Source organism: Copadichromis virginalis, linkage group LG13 (assembly GCF_057382275.1).
Source record: "Copadichromis virginalis isolate Kocher_CV1m ecotype Utaka linkage group LG13, C_Virginalis_male_GT1.1, whole genome shotgun sequence".
Lineage (NCBI taxonomy): Eukaryota > Metazoa > Chordata > Actinopteri > Cichliformes > Cichlidae > Copadichromis > Copadichromis virginalis.
Window position 1 is genome coordinate 19,245,725 of NC_140630.1, and position 15,869 is coordinate 19,261,593.

Sequence of the window (15,869 nt, forward strand, 5' to 3'; positions counted from 1 at the left end):
TAAACCCTGACTTTCTTTCAGAGTATCAGAATAAGAAAGTGGCCAGCAGCTCTCAGAAGAAGTTTGACATCAGCAGTGCTCTTCGCTCAGCTTTGGGAAAATCAGTTCCAGAGTCAGTAACTGTAGAGGTAATTGTGCACTTACGTTGTCTCAGTATTTGGTTCTTCTGCACAGAGCAGGCCCAAGCTCTGTGACTGTTGCCCCCTGTGAGGATTGTGGGGTTGTTACCTTTCCCATGTGTCTCTGCATCCTAGAGCTCTGTGCCAAACACTCATCCCAAAGTCACCACTATCCTTGTGCTGTGGGCCATCCAGCCCTGTGGGGGTGTTTGATTATTTCTTTAAATAGATTTGGATTATCACAGCTGATTGCCCCTGAGTGGGCATTGTAATTGATATCTGTTAGGCCAATCCATGGGAACACTCACTACAACACACTGTTTGCAGCTGAAGGTTAAAGACGCGTTTATTGTTGTTTTTTTCCCCCCGAAAAACACGTGGCCCACATCATTAGTTCCCCCACAACGCTTAAGACGTCGAGCCATCTGGAGCAGGGAGCAGGGACATATTACTCAGGCACACAGGCATGAAATTACCGCGTCTGTGTGTCTGTCTCACACCCTTAAAGTGTGTGTGTTCTTGCGCACGTCTCTTGCCCACAGAAATCGGGTTGGCAATTATAGTGGTACCAATCTGATGAAAACATTATTCATTTGATGTTATTCTTTATCATATCAGTCTTTGACAGGCTATCAGAGAGGGTGATGAATTGTTTTTCCATCTGAGATGCAGGAAAGAAGAGGGAGGAGAATTTTTTTTTTTTTTTTTTTTTTTTTCCCTCTCTGCAGTGAGTTGCACCACTTTGCTCAAAATAGGTTGCAGCATGCACTGAGTGCTCAGGAAAAAAAATGGAATCATCAGCTACGGTCAGCCAGTCAGCTCCTTTTTTTTTTTTTTTTTTTTTTTTCCCCCATCCTTCCTCATGAAGAAACAAGTGAGTCATTAATTAATTTCTGGATCATCAACTTATGACCTTTGTTTGGCATGTGACGAGCTTATGGGGAGTCTCTTTTCAGACACAGGATCCATGGTTGCATAGAGCACTGAGCATAGTTTCTTGGGCTCAGAAATGTACATTTGTTGAACAAAAAAGAGTTTTAAAGCCCACTGTAGGTAATGAATGAGAATATAGAGACTGATAGGCAGACTGTGTCCTCAGTCAAGCTTCAGTGCAATCCTTCCAGAGATTTATTTCATCACCGAATGCAGTTTCCATAATCATATCTGTGTCCTCATATTAGAAAGATAATTAACAGCACTAATGATCACGTTAAGTTCATTACACATTCACTGCCAGCCCAGAATGAAGTTGACATTATGTTGCCTTATCATCAAAGGTGGCGTATTGTTGGGAAGTCATTAAAATGGAAATGAGTGTGATGTTCTGATGTTAATTGCAGAGGGAAGAGATGAGTTATGTATTTAATGCAGCATTTAAAAAGCCAATGAGGTTCCTATCTGCTAAATGGGGTAATTAATGCTATATATTACTTATGTTTGTCAAAATGAAGGAATGAAATTAGGAGATGATGACGCCGACTTGCTGTTTATCTGTCACAACATGGCTCTAGCTTGCAAACTTCATTATTACACTCTTTTCTGTCTGTAATATTTCTATAATCTCCCCTCAGATTACCCCTTTATTTCTTTTTCCCTACAACTTCTCATTTGAATAGGCAGTCAGTCATTTAGAGAAACACTTTTCATTCTCTGGCGAGCTTGTCAAAGTTTGGAACATTTTTGGGTTTCACTTTTATTCTCCCCCCCCCGAATTCTTCTTCCTATTTCCTGCATCTCTTGTAATGCAGAACTAGTTGTTTTTCCTTTTATTCTACTTGAAATCAATTATTCTGTTCGTGGGTTTATAGTTCACAAAATAGAATTAGTATCTGTAAATAAGACTCTATATAAAGACTTACCGCATTTTCATTCAGTCAATTAAACGGCTTTCCTGGGTCAGCTGTGAGGATGGACACATGTTGTTTCACTAGTCTCTCAGCGAGCACTGCTGTGATGATGGGCTTAATGAAGCAGTTAACAGTCAGAATATGATCCCAGTGTGTCTGCTGAACATGAGCATCCTGCAGTGTCAACACGGCTTTGTTTTATTTTTTTCCCTCATTTTTCATTTCTATCCTCTTTTAATCGACGCATAAACTCTGACTCGCACAATATAAAAGCATAGACACACACTTACCTTGCCCTTTACGGTGGTGTGGCTCAGCAATATTAATGTTTATGTTAATTAGATAATACCAACAAATGATTACATTTCCAGACAGGGTTATTGTAAGACTGTAGCCACTAGCTTATTTTGCCCAGTGAATGCAATTTAGAGCAGATGTAATTGTATGAATGCATTGTAATTGCATGAAGAAACAACAATACTATTATGCATATACAATTTATGTGAACATGATGTGTACTGTGTGTGTTTGTACGATATGAGCTGGGGGAAGAGTGATTGTGCTGCCCCTCTTTTCATTTGCACCCATCAGGTTACTCTTGTTGCTTTGCAGGAGTTTTTGTCCAACATGGAATCGCATCGACAGAGAGGCTACAAAGTGTTGGAAAAAATGAGGGCAAACCACTTACAGGTTTGATGGAAATTTTTAACATGAATACGCTGCAGTGTATTTTATTACAAATTTAAAAGCGGGTCTAATGCTGTTTACCTCTGTGGCTCTTCACCCCCCCACTATTCTGCTTCGTTTCGCAGGTACGTGCCTCTGAGTGGGAGCATTTGAGCTTCACGTGGCTGAAACTGGAGGCCGAGCTGCTGAGGGAAAGAGCCGTTTTCGGACCTGGCCCAGGAGTGCTGTTGAGCCAAGATTGGGTGCAAGACGCTGCTGAAGGACGCAATCGAACGAGATCACGTATTCGCAGAAAGACTCTGAGACAGTCCAAACGGGTATAACACTTTTGTGTGAAACACATTTGATGTTCAGATAGTGCACAGTCTAACCTGTTACAATGTCATATGTTTTTACAACAGGCGCTAGGAATGCTGGGTATAAGGCCCGACATGTCCGAAGTTGGCAAAAACAGATCAGAAAGTGACGCGGGTAAAGATGATACCTGATTGTTTAATTTATTTTTTTGTATTGACTCATTATGCTCAGTGGGGAAATGTATTTTCATTCTAACAGAGCCTAAGCTCTTGTGTGAAGTTGCTGCTGAGGTTAAAGACGAGGAAGAGGATGGAGGACATTTATGTGATCGACTGACTTTTTTCCCTGCACTGAAAGACACACCTGTTATCACCGAGGATCTACCCGACCCTTTAGCTCCTGTGCCCTGCTCCCTCACGCAAGACTGCCCGGACATACGTGTCATCCTGCAGGAGCTGCTCCCAGGAGAGGAGGTACTTTGGGTTGGAGTGTGTGTTGGTATGCTGGGCTGCAAACATGGTCCTAAAAAGAAGCACAACTGCTTCCCACCCTACTAATATTCACAATCATAATTATCTGATGTAGACTAAGGGATTCCAATTGCCCAGTGCTGCTATCAGAATTTCATCTTTCCTCATTAGTATAATGTTTTAATGTTGAGGCCCAGCACAGCTCTTCTCATTCTTACAGTGAGTTAGAAACCAGTGCACATGTTGACAGGGACTCTCATCGCTCCGGCAACCAGCCGCGGCTTTTAATGTTTCTGACAGAAGTATTAATAAAAACAGTAGGAGGTGATGCAAGCTGTCTTACATCCGCTTAGTAAGTGTGTGATGTGTGCAAGTGTGTCCTGTTGTCTTGCAGTGGTTGAGTGCATGAGTCCTGCTGAGCTTCCTGTCAAATGAACACAGTCATTAGCTCTGAAAAATGCACACACATGCACAGACTTAACACACACACATGCAGTAACACACAAAGGGAGACCCACTCATAATTAGCTTGCCAGCGCCAATAGTGTGATTATGACAATAATGTGTGTGGGGAGAAATCAATGGTCTGACATTAAGGCTCTTAGTCAATAAAAGTCCTCCTTTTCTCTCCTTCTTCCCATCATCAGCTAAATCGCTCTCAGACTGATAATGCGTATCTGTCCAGCGCACAGTAAGGAGATAAGGAAACAAGTTTATTGTTATGTATTTAATCTTTGATAACAATAAATTTAACTATTTTTTTCTGAAATATAGTCATTGTTGGAGACAGTAGGCTGGGTGCCAGTTTGCTTTCACTGTTGGAAACTGCTTCACAATCTGAACATGATATAACTCAGTGCAAGATTTCTCTACCATGTCGCTAAGACTCACTCACCTTGACTCTTCTTAAACACTTAAGTGATATTATTCATAGCGTATCCCTGTGTGTGCATTCAGACAAGAGGTTCTGATCACTTATCAGGTTTTCTATTGTGTGTGTGGCAGTGATTAATTCTCCTAATAATGGCCAGGCAGGGCCTTCTCCTCCACGTGTGTGTGTGTGTGTGTGTGTGTGTCTGGGGGTAAGGAGTCTGATTTGATTAGTATAAATTGTGAGGAGCCTGCGGGTGTGTAAGGGCCCCATATGGTTTTTGGGCGCTATGTCTCAGAGGGCCTGCAGAAGGGGCCAACACATGGAGACAGCCAGGTGCATGCACTCGTGGTGAAATGAGGGGAGACAATAGAATTATCCACGCATTATCACAATGCAGTTAGCATTAGCTACAACCAGTACTGAAAGCAGCATGTGGGTTCACTTTGGCACTGGATGGAACACACACTGCTGGAAAAAAGGGGGCCGGGCCTGCTAAACCCCATCAATCAGTTCAGATAATGAAGTGTTCAACTGTGTCTTTTTAATAATGATTAAAATATGTGATTAAAATGATCAATCAAATAAGGCCTGAAGTGCCTGTGTTGCTGCCATGTCATGTCCTTAGAGATTGAGCGAGATGGGCGCTGATGTGGATTGTGCTCCTCACATGGGGTTTAATGTATATCTCCTACTCTATGCTCAATGAAATTCAGTTTGAAAGGATTTTACTGGCATGAAAGTTCAAAAGAACAAGTTAATTTCATTTTTATTTCATTTTTATTTATTTAAATGGGACAGTGCAATTTAACATAGTCCAAGTACAAAACATGACACTGATGTAACGCACATACGTTTATAGCTGTTGCTAATTTTCAACAATTGTCCTATGTTGGGCTTACAATCACAATACAAACACTGTAAAGTACTTTACACAATAACAGCAGTATGAACATTAATGCAAGAACTCTTTCTCTCTTGCTGTAGGTAATCTCTAAGATATGTGTTGTGATGGTGAGCGGCCTCAGAATCACAGAGGGTTTGCTGCTGTTTGGGCAGGAGAGCCTGCTCTTGTGTGAGGGATTCACCCTCAGCCCTGCTGGAGATGTTTGTTGCAGGAAGCACCACCCCAGCAGGTATAACTGTGCATGTTTACAGTTCTGCACACCATGGATCTTCACTTGTCGGTCATTCATCATCCTGTGTGTCTCTTTCTGCCAGTGTGAGGGATTCCTTTATTTCTACCATGCTAAATAAAGACCTGCCAGCAGCCAGTTGCAAATGCTGGCTGTATGAAGATATCAAGGAGGCACACTTCATGCGTTTCCTTTTAGAGGTCAGACACCCATACACCTACAGATATCAATCACATTTGATCTTAAACTTCCTCTTCTTACACACATTTTATTTGCTCTTATCTTTGTGGAAAAGCGAATCTGATAGAATTTCTGTTTAAAGTGGGGGAAAATATGCACTTTAAAAAGGCTACTGTCCCTCTCTCTGTAACTGTAAGGATGATGCTATTGAGATCTTCATGAAAAACGGTCACTCAGCCTTCCTGGTATTCCTGAATAAAGACCATGTCTCTGCTTATAAAAGGTAACATATTTATATATACTGGATAATAAGAAAGATTTATTTTCAGCATTCTGATCTTTGTCTTTGGTCTTTTTCTCCCTACAGGTTGAGCAGAGTAGTGCCAGCCTTAAAGGGCAGAGGAGTTGCTGAGGTCATTGCTAATGCCAAGTAAGTGTCATGCGTTTCTTAGAACCACCCATAGGCAATATTTCAACAAATTTCTTTTTAATCATCAGTAGAAACATTAAGCTTACAAAAATAGTCACAGCTTGATATAATGCACACGCCTATTAAATGCTGTGTGACTGACCTATCATTCCATCCTTTCCTGCTGTTTTGTTTTTTGATAAGTTGACATCAGGAGACCTGCTGGTCATTTGACTTGCACACATTCAAGCTTTTCTCGTAGTCTCCACAAATCCTGATTGACTGTAGCCACTGAGTTTGGTGTCACCAGGCCAGGAAATGCGCTTTTCTTTTTCTTTTCAGACATGCAACTATCTACTCCTTCTGCTTCCCTTCCCCTTCTCCCTTCCGCACCTCCTTTAATAAGCTTTTCCCTCTCTGCTTTACACCTTTTAAGGCAGGTCCTACACAAGCTGCTCTCATGGACCAGATACACATCCTCCTTATGCTCTGACTTTCCCTTCAGTAATGTCTCATCTTTCCTTTGATGGTATGATAGAGGATTTCGTTTCACATTCACCTTGGTGAGGTTGCGTAGGCCTTGCAGAAATTGTGGTAACTTTTTAAAGAGATTATCAAACAGGCCCAATTCTTGAAGATTTTCCAAGGCCACCAAAGTGAGAGGCAGGTCATCAAGCTGATTCATTCCTAGATTGAGACTCTTCAGATTAGTCAGGGAGCCCAGGGTGGAGGGTAAACCTGAAAAGGTTAAGCAGTTGTTGGAGAGGTTTAGGTGTGTAAGTCCCCTATGGTTGCCAATGGACTCGGGCACAGACACTAGCTTGTTACTGTGTAGATCCAGCCATCTGAGTGATGACAAGTCCCCAAAGTTTTCTGGGAGTTTCTCTATGAGGTTGCGGCTCAAGTCCAACTCGTCCACAAAGGTTATCTTGAAGAGGCACTTTGGGAATATGGTTATTCCCATGTTGCTAAGAACGAGTCTACGCCGTCCATCTGGGGTTGTGCGTATAGCCTTCTTTGCAGTTTTGAGGGTCACCTTTGTTCCTTTTGCTTCCTTTCTCTTGGGCATGGTACTGCAATGCACAGAGAATTACTGAACAACTCGGTTTAAAATTTCAACTTGGCCTCCCTTTTGAGATTATTTCACCAAGAGACCAATTTACAATAATTTATCTAATCTACACCACCACACAGTACTCTAGCAAACAAAAGGGTTGTGAGTTTATGCGTAAAGATGTGAGCGTGTGTGTGCGTTGTGTGAGGCTGATGTGATTTATTCAAATACACGGGCTTATGTAGGCCTCGGGCGGTGGGGAAAGCATGCTCTCTGAGGAATGAGAGCTCGAACAGCGTGTGTGTCTCCATGAGTGTGCATGTATCGCAGTGTTGTGACTGCACTAGTGCGTGCTCACCCAGTGTTGCCCATGGGGGTATTTAAGAGCATGACTCTCTAATTAAGGCTAATGCTGGGGAACAATAGGAGAGAGGCGACACTGGGTAATACAGCAAAAACAAATGAGTGCTGATGCTCCCTCACCATTCAGTGGATTGCGTTGCTTGGCTCTTCTCAGGCAAGAAAAGTGTGTGCGTGTGACATATTGCCATGCAGGTGTGTTGACAGACATGGGTGTGTGTGTGTGTGTGTGTGTGTGTGTGTGTGTGTGTGTGTGTGTGTGTGTGTGTGTGTGTGTGTGTGCAAAGAATCAAATCAGGACTTTGATAAATGATAGTTGGTGAGTGTTGGGAGTGTAATGAGGGCTTCGCTCTTCTCCCCTCCCTGTCTAAAAGAGCAAGGTGTGTGTCTGTTTGTGTCTGTGTTACACCCCAAGGCCCTCTCTCGCCTCATTCATCATCCTCAGGATGAGAGAGGTTATCCACTGGTGCTTGTTCCCATTATAACTCCTATAGAAAACTATTGCATGAAATTATTGCCTGCAATTAGATAACACGTACTGAGCCAAATGCAATGATTGATTTAGTGCAGTTTTACAAAATATTTGGTCAGGAGTTATTGGCGTTCGAAACGGACACACTTTAAGAGGCTCTTGATCATTTGAACTCATTTCCCACGTGCATCCTTATTTCATCTTTGAGTTTCTGTCTGTACTGTACTTTTAAGACTTTCATCCGCAGTTTGTTTTAGGTGCAATATGCCTTTAATTGCCAAGCCAAATGAAAGGACGGACAACAAGAAGCAACTAATCCTTACAGTACTTACAATTTAACAACAAAAAAAGCATGGCAGTACATCATATTGATCATAGGTCTCACTTGTAAATGAGACATTGAGTCTCAATGGGGCCACCTGTATAAATAAAGGTATTTGTCTAACAGTTTACAGTTTATAATTTTAAGGGTGTATAATGTCAAAACATAAATAACGTATACATACCATGCTAATGCTAACATATAATTCTAGTTGTCTGACTTTTATTGAAATGTTTTAAGTATAACAACTTTAACTAAAATAGTGTTTTCTGTGTTAGTGTTAGTCTAAGTTTGTTGTTGTTGTCTTGCTTCATGATCATCACTTGTTTCTGACCTGTGTGGCTATATAAGATTTCTCTTTTAAGTTCTAAATTTAGACAACAGTAGGTTATTTGTAAGGATAGCTTTAGAGCTTGGACTTGTACCACTTATTATCAAAATGGATGAAGGCAGGCACTTACCATATTTTTCCCTTTGGATTGTTGTTAATCAAGTGAAGAGCATTCCTTAAGCTTCTGTGAACTGGTTGCTCATCTCACAGTCTCTCACTTCTGTGCAAAAAACAAAACACGTTTTATTGAGATGCAACACCTTCAAAGTACATTTACAATGATCAGTACAATTTGGTTGGTATGTGAAAGTTTTTGTGATTAAATGACAAGGAAAGACCATTCTTCTATATCAAAATTTTCCTTGCCTTCCTGATCTGAACGGGGATAGTTGAGGTTCTTCTTGTTTTATAACGTTACTTAGCAACTGGGCTGCTTGGCGCCTGGACTTTATTGCCCTGTTACTAGTCCACAGAGGAAGAGAGGAGATTTCAGGAGCAGTTGATCACTTTCCTTATTTAGATTAAGCACATTTAGGCAGGAGTATAATACTGAATAAAATGTTTAGTCACACTGTTATTAAGTATCTATTTTCTCAAGCCAGTCACACACTTTCTTGTAATTAGAGATAAGCAAACTGGTTTAGTTTCTTAAAAAGCAGCTTTTATTGTAGTGCCTGAAGAAATGGGGCAAATTCAGCATGTCTGTTCAAACATCAGTATCACCTGATATGGATCTGTCTGGAAATAAGCTGACATTTAGCAGTGAACAGCTAAAAGACTTTAAACAGTTGTTACTTTTTGTGACTTTTTTGTTTCCTTCTCGCAAAGAGTGGAATCAGAACCTAAACAGGACAAATTGACCTGTCAGCATTGATATTTCCCAGTCAGTTATAAAAAATAACTATACAACAATACAATACCTAAATAAAGTAAAAACAGCTGACACCAAGTTAGATATTAACCGTTGTTTCTCATTGCTGGGAAACAGGAATTTCACAAGATGATGGTGCCCCTGTTGTCCAAGTAATCATCAACTTCCGTTAGGGAAAAATGGTGCCACATGTCAAAACATGCCCTTCAAGTCATCAAATCTTCTTTCAAACATTCCAGTTTGCTGAAGTAGCTCCAAGTCAAAGAACCTAGTCTTAATTACCTCGTTTCCTCATCATGTGCTATATCCTTCACATGTCTGCTCACTATTTATGCTACATACTGTAGCTCACATCAGCCCCTTAACTGCTCCTGCAGCTGTGTACACACACTCTGTTTTCCAAGTTCGCTCACTCACCTCAGCTACGCTGCTGTTGCTGAACTCTGCTGTGCATACATTTAAACTGTGGTTGCTAGGCAACAAAGCAAGCAGGAAAACTTTGTGTTGATAGGCACTGCTCAGTGATCAGCTTCTGTTGCTAATTCAAAGTATTTTCTCTTGTTGTGCTTTAGAAAGACTCCTGTGGTTGAAAAGACGGCCCTTGTTAAATGGCAGGTAATGCATGTTACGAAGTTGTTTGTGCTCACAGATTGTTTTGGGAAGACATCCATTGCCAATATTGAAGGAGCAGCCAACAAAGTTGAATAAATGGCATTGATGTAATCCACTTTATTCTGAATTGACTTGTTTCTAAGTTGTTGTTTTTTCTTGTCTGTCCTTTAGAAGGGGGAGATAAGTAACTTTGAGTACTTGATGCATTTGAATACGATCGCTGGGAGGACATACAATGACTTGATGCAGTATCCGGTTTTCCCCTGGATCATTGCTGACTACAAGTCAGAGGTAAACCTTACACATGACGTCTCTGTCTTAAATATTGTCTCAAACTGTGGTTTTTCAAGAGTCCACAACCAGAAGCTAACGGGTCTGCAAAAGATTTGCTCTAAATTGTAACAATTTACTCTATCAATCAAAAGTGCATCAATGAAGATGGGGATTGTTAATTCTAATTTTAAAAAAGCATTTTGTGTCCATTTTTATCCTTCCCTGCTGTAACTGCAACATGTCACATCAGGTGTCACTCATTTCTCTCAGGGTGAAACAAATCCTTCCTGCTGCTCTGTAGCTTGGCTTAGCAAGCTATCCGGTGAGCCTGGAGAAATTTCAGTCGGCCCAAGTAATACCAAGTCCAGCTAAATTGGTCCAATAAATGTAACGAGATCCTTTGAGGGAGGTGGGGACAAAGATGTGTCAAATGTATGATTTATCTGTGTCCTTCACAGATTCTTGATTTGTCAAATCCTGCAACGTTCCGGGATTTGTCCAAGCCGATGGGAGCTCAAACAGAGAAAAGGAAACGGATGTTTATCCAGAGATACGAAGAAGTTGAAGGCAAAGAGAGTGAAGGTATCCATTTGGCTCAATTTTATTTACTTGTACTGCTTTATTCATGTCACTGTTAGTATCTTTAAAGTGATTTTCTCTAACAGACCTGACAGCACAATGCCACTACTGTACCCACTACTCCTCAGCCATTATTGTGGCATCCTTCCTTGTCAGGATGGAGCCATTTTCGCACACCTTCCAGGCGCTACAGGTGAGTCCAATAACAGAAATTTAACAAAATACTATTTGCATGTAGGAAAAAGTAGACCTTGTTACTGACATGTCTGTAAAAGTGGTTTAGATTAAAGATGATGACACACAAAGTATAAAATTCAAGACTTTTCATTTGGCAGTCACATTTTTGCCAGTTAGGCATCATAACTTCACATTATTATTAAAGTCCAGAATTTGACCAATTGGAGCAACTCTAGCAGCAAAAAGAAATATTAACCATTTTGCAGAGGTTCATGTCATTGCTGTGGAGTGCTGTGGCTCATAAGACTGAAAACATGCAAAATTTGTTGTGGTTGATAAGGTTACAGCATAAATGAGATCATTAAAGAAGTTTTGTCTTAATTTGTCAGATGAAATGACGGGGAAAGTTGTGTTCAGTATGTTTTAGTAACCCACAGGGCTTTCTGCAAACCCTGTGCTTTCGATGCCCACTGGCATTCATCACATTGTCATTTTTTTTTAAATGTAATCTTGCTATTAATATGAAACTAATGTGAGCTATTTTCAGCTGTCCAGATCCCATTTTAATGCTGTTTTTGGTACAAAAACAGATTATAAGGACATTTTAATATGTATGCAAATAATTACACATAGCGTCCAAAAGAAGCCAGTGGAAATAGCCACAGATGTTACCAATTTACAACACAGCATCCAGTTGATTATAATGAAAAGGCATGCATATTTGATAGTCAGAATAAAACAATAAAGATGTTGAATTAGGAAGCCTTTTTGTCTTCTGAAGCACATAATGGGTGTGTAGTAATATCCATAACTGGATTTACATTTCTAACACAGTTTACCAGTATATATGCTATTTTCATTCATTGAGGTAATTGTTTTACTCTAAATTACATTCACTCTCATGAGATTCGCATCACAGATGATGGAATTTTACAGAAAGATGAAAAGCTTTCTTCTAATGGTAGCAAATATTCTGTGCTTACATAATACAATAAAGAACATAAAATATGATTCTCTGCACTGTATCAGGCAGACTGCTTTATTAATATGCCCAAAGAAAAGTTTATCTCAGTGATGTTCTGCGGGTCTGACAGGGTTTTGTCTGCTCTCCTCACAGGGAGGGTTTGATATCCCAGAGCGGATGTTTTACAGTATAAAGAAAGAGTGGGAGTCTGCCTCAAGAGACAACATGGGGGACGTCAGAGAGCTGATCCCGGAGTTCTTCTACCTGCCAGACTTCCTGATCAACTCCAACCAAATCCAGCTAGGTCAGCTTTTTGAATCCTCTGTGTACCTAATGTTCGTAAATGAAAACAAAAGAATGTAAAGTGATTAATTCAGACTTCCCTACCCTGTCTCTTGTTTTTTGTTTTGTTTGTTTTGTTTCTGCGAGGTCAGAATGTGTACTGTATGTCCTCAGTCATATATGCTACATACAATCAGCAGTCACTTTATCAGGTGTACCTTGCTAGTAAAGGGTTGGACCTCTTTTGCCTTCTGTGCTGCCTTCATCATGGCATACATTCAACAAGGTGCTGACCTTGTTGAAAACACCAAATATTGACATGAAGTTGCTGCACAATTGTTTGCTGCCCATCCTGTTCTGGTGACGTTTGACTACAGTCTGTGTGCCCACATACACCCAATTGCTATCATGTCATTGGCTTTTTGCATATTTGCATTAATAAGCAATTGAACAGGTATATCTAATGAAATGGCCAGTGTATTTTCATCATGTTGGTGATTAAGCAATGATTCAAATGAGAGGAACTCCATGTGGAGTTATGTCCTGATTGGATTCTGAAGCACTCTATGTTAATTTGCATATGAGTGATCAACGATATTGCAGAATTTGCTATAACTATTCTTCTAAGCTTCTGGATAATAAGCTGCATAAGTGATAACAGATATGAAGCATCCAAAGAAATGGTGTGAAATTTAATCAAATCATTTCTTTATAATTCTTTTGTTGCTTAACTGATGAACTAATTAGCTTAATTTGAATGAAAGACGATACAGTAGAAACTGCACATGTATCCCACAGATTGACTGATTAGGTTTTGCATACATTTGTTCATGGTAATGAGGGAGCATATAACAGATCACACCACAGTGGTTTGCTGGAGTGTTCGTTGGCCGTCAATGAAGGTGTGGCACAGAATAATAAGCTATATTAATCTCTGGCCTGTTCCTATTACAGTCATGTCGTTGGTCTTTCTTTATTTGGCAATAAAAATATATAGTATGCCACATGAGGATACCACTTTTTTCCCTTTATTTTTTTTTTAATCAGAAAGGCCTTAAACATTTGCAAAGCCAATTTGATTGTATATTGTTTCTTGGCACATTTTCGCCAGTTGGTGTCAGTCAGTGTAATTGCATGAAGCCGTTGGCAATATTGTGAATGGCATTATTCAAGTGTTAATGCATGTATATGTGTGTCTCTGCACACAAATGACACGCAAACAAAAACGGTATTTACTAATTAAAACACTGCTTCACCCATGTCACCAGTGGCTCCTCTTGATTTCTTTTTCCTACACAGTTCACGTAGTCAATAATGCATATGCGTGTCTTTTTAGGCTGTATGGAAGATGGCACAGCTCTGGGAGATGTCGAGCTACCTCCATGGGCAAAAGGTGACCCCCAGGAGTTCATTAGAATCCATCGAGAGGTCAGTGACACCTAGACTTTCCCCTCCAAACCGCTAGCCTGGCCTGTTGTGTACTCTGACTTATTTACCCACAACACCTAATAATGATAGTCATTACCGGCTGATGTATACAGAAGATTCACTGTATTAAGTATCTCCGCACATACATTCACTACATGTGTGGCACTGTAATAGTGTAGGTTGCAGTTTGTTGTTCATATCACAGATGTTGGTCAGTTCAGTAAATTCTCAGAAGGCAGTTTTGTCTCGCTGAGTTTGGTTCAGTTATGTTCTTGTGGTACTAACTGTTAGTCAAGTATAATGACCAGTTGTTTTCCTATACAGAAGATGCATAAAAAGGCATTTATCTGAAGCTTAGATGACAGACAATACAGGACAACAAGCCTATTTAACAGGATTCGGGGAACACATACGACTCTCTCTTTTTCATAATGTCATTATTTCTGCCAGTTGTTGATTGGTTGAATATTCTCACTATCTTTCTTCTTCTTCTTTTTTTCCCAGCTTACCCTCATCTATCCCTCTGTGGGGTTATTGTACTCGTCTGTTCATTTTCTTTCTGTTTCTACATGATGACCCTCCCTTTTTCCATTCCTGGGGCATATGTGATGGTTATCACTCTGTAATCTACTGAACTACTCTTATTGCCTACCATTCTCATAAAATTAGTGACTTTAGAAGTTTTTTTTTTTTCTTCCACAGACAAATTAACTCAGGACAATATATCCTTGTTATGATACTTTTTTTCTTTTTTTCCACCTTTCTGTTCATCCAGGACGTGTTTATTAAAATGTGGCGCTAGGATATAGCTGGTCATAATGCCCACTTTTCCTCATTAACTCTTCAAAACCAATCTCTGGCTAATTCAACCCAAATCATTCTTTAATTGTAACATGAAGATATGCTCATAACACAGCTGTTCGGTCTCTTGCTGTCCTGGACTTCTAAATTGACTTTTGGAAGGAATTGTAGGGTACCTTAATAATTTGATTGGCTGTACAGTCTTAGAAGTTTTGTGCATTGGTGTCATATTAGCAGTTTGACTGATGGTTTGGGGACCACAATAATAACGAGTGCTAAACACTGCTGGGTTTTTTTTGTTTTGTTTTTTTTAAAAGACTGTTGTATGCATGTTTTAATAGCTTTATAATATTATGTGACTAGATGGCTTTAGTTTGTGCAACAATCTCCTGCTCTGTTTGCTTTAGGCACTGGAAAGTGACTATGTGAGCGCCAACCTACACCTGTGGATCGATCTGATTTTTGGATATCGGCAACGAGGTCAAGCTGCAATAGAAAGTGTGAACACGTTCCACCCTTACTTTTACCCCCAGAAACGCTGGCAGGACACTAAAGACCCTGTCATCAAGAGCACAATCTTGGGATATGTCAGCAACTTTGGACAAGTTCCCAAACAGGTTTAAAAAAAAAAAAAAAAAGATGATAATAATAATGTGACGATGAATTAGTGTAATTGGAGTATATTTACTGTATTATGTATTTCCCATAGCTCTTCATCAAGCCCCATCCGCCTCGCAGTGGCTCTAAGAAAGAAGGGTCATCAACACATCAGCCAACTCCATTTTATTTCAAACTGGATAAGCTAAAGACCCCTGCGCTACCATTCAGAGGTATACCTAAACACAAAGATGTTCAGAGAATATGAAACATATCTTAGAGAATTTCTGGCTTCCTGCCCCTCAAAAGCTTTTTTTCCCCCTTCTTTGCTTTTCCTTTCTTTTCTTTCTTCCTTAAAATAAAAAATCTTTATTGTAAGCTGCTTTGTTGCTACAGGCCTTGGTTTCATATTTGGTGTAATTGCGGCAAAACTGTCAAACTATTCTAGTCTTCAAACTATGGTATAAGATAAAAACAAATCTTAATACAGCCTCATGAATGATACACATTAAACACTTTTATGCTGAGTAAACTAAATTGAATCAATTATAGTGATCTTCGTTGTTTTGCATTGTTCCACCTTTATTTTATTCCCTACTATTTGATGTTGGTTATTATACACCGGATGTGCCCAAATCTTAGGGGAATCATTGAAATGGAGTGAGAATGCCCATAGATTAATTTACACTACAGAAAGATAGAAGCTATCTGTTAGAGCTACAATATGGAG

At 39.9% G+C, this 15,869-nt stretch overlaps 2 protein-coding genes across 5 annotated transcripts in view; one reads left to right on the forward strand and one right to left on the reverse strand.

The window, feature by feature from the left end:
• wdfy4 (WDFY family member 4) overlaps nt 1-15,869 on the forward strand; it is a 38,293-nt gene that overhangs the window by 18,857 nt on the left and 3,567 nt on the right. For both annotated transcript variants that reach the window (XM_085477805.1, XM_085477806.1), the window contains 17 exons: nt 22-128; nt 2,579-2,656; nt 2,779-2,970; nt 3,055-3,124; nt 3,209-3,423; nt 5,279-5,427; nt 5,513-5,627; nt 5,805-5,890; nt 5,975-6,037; nt 9,999-10,041; nt 10,210-10,329; nt 10,770-10,893; nt 10,977-11,083; nt 12,185-12,335; nt 13,650-13,741; nt 14,950-15,159; nt 15,252-15,372. In XM_085477805.1, the coding sequence (XP_085333931.1) occupies nt 22-128; nt 2,579-2,656; nt 2,779-2,970; nt 3,055-3,124; nt 3,209-3,423; nt 5,279-5,427; nt 5,513-5,627; nt 5,805-5,890; nt 5,975-6,037; nt 9,999-10,041; nt 10,210-10,329; nt 10,770-10,893; nt 10,977-11,083; nt 12,185-12,335; nt 13,650-13,741; nt 14,950-15,159; nt 15,252-15,372 (2,043 nt within the window). The remainder of the gene's footprint in view (nt 1-21; nt 129-2,578; nt 2,657-2,778; nt 2,971-3,054; nt 3,125-3,208; nt 3,424-5,278; nt 5,428-5,512; nt 5,628-5,804; nt 5,891-5,974; nt 6,038-9,998; nt 10,042-10,209; nt 10,330-10,769; nt 10,894-10,976; nt 11,084-12,184; nt 12,336-13,649; nt 13,742-14,949; nt 15,160-15,251; nt 15,373-15,869) is intronic.
• lrrc18a (leucine rich repeat containing 18a) lies at nt 6,086-9,872 on the reverse strand. 3 transcript variants are annotated; one of them, XM_085477807.1, is made up of 4 exons: nt 9,709-9,829; nt 8,922-9,017; nt 8,686-8,775; nt 6,086-7,089 (listed from the first exon to the last, which is right to left on the reverse strand). In XM_085477807.1, exon 4 carries the CDS (start codon nt 7,083-7,085, stop codon nt 6,243-6,245), a length of 843 nt encoding a protein of 280 aa, XP_085333933.1. In that variant the 5' UTR covers nt 7,086-7,089; nt 8,686-8,775; nt 8,922-9,017; nt 9,709-9,829; the 3' UTR covers nt 6,086-6,242. The 3 variants fall into 3 exon arrangements, with proteins under 3 accessions (XP_085333933.1, XP_085333935.1, XP_085333936.1); XM_085477809.1 differs by lacking the exons at nt 8,922-9,017; nt 9,709-9,829 and adding an exon at nt 9,844-9,872; XM_085477810.1 differs by lacking the exon at nt 8,922-9,017.

Coding starts and splice junctions, on each gene's coding strand:
- lrrc18a (XM_085477809.1), bottom strand. CDS start 7,085: ATGCCCAAGAGAAAGGAAGCAAAAGGAACAAAGGTGACCCTCAAAACT.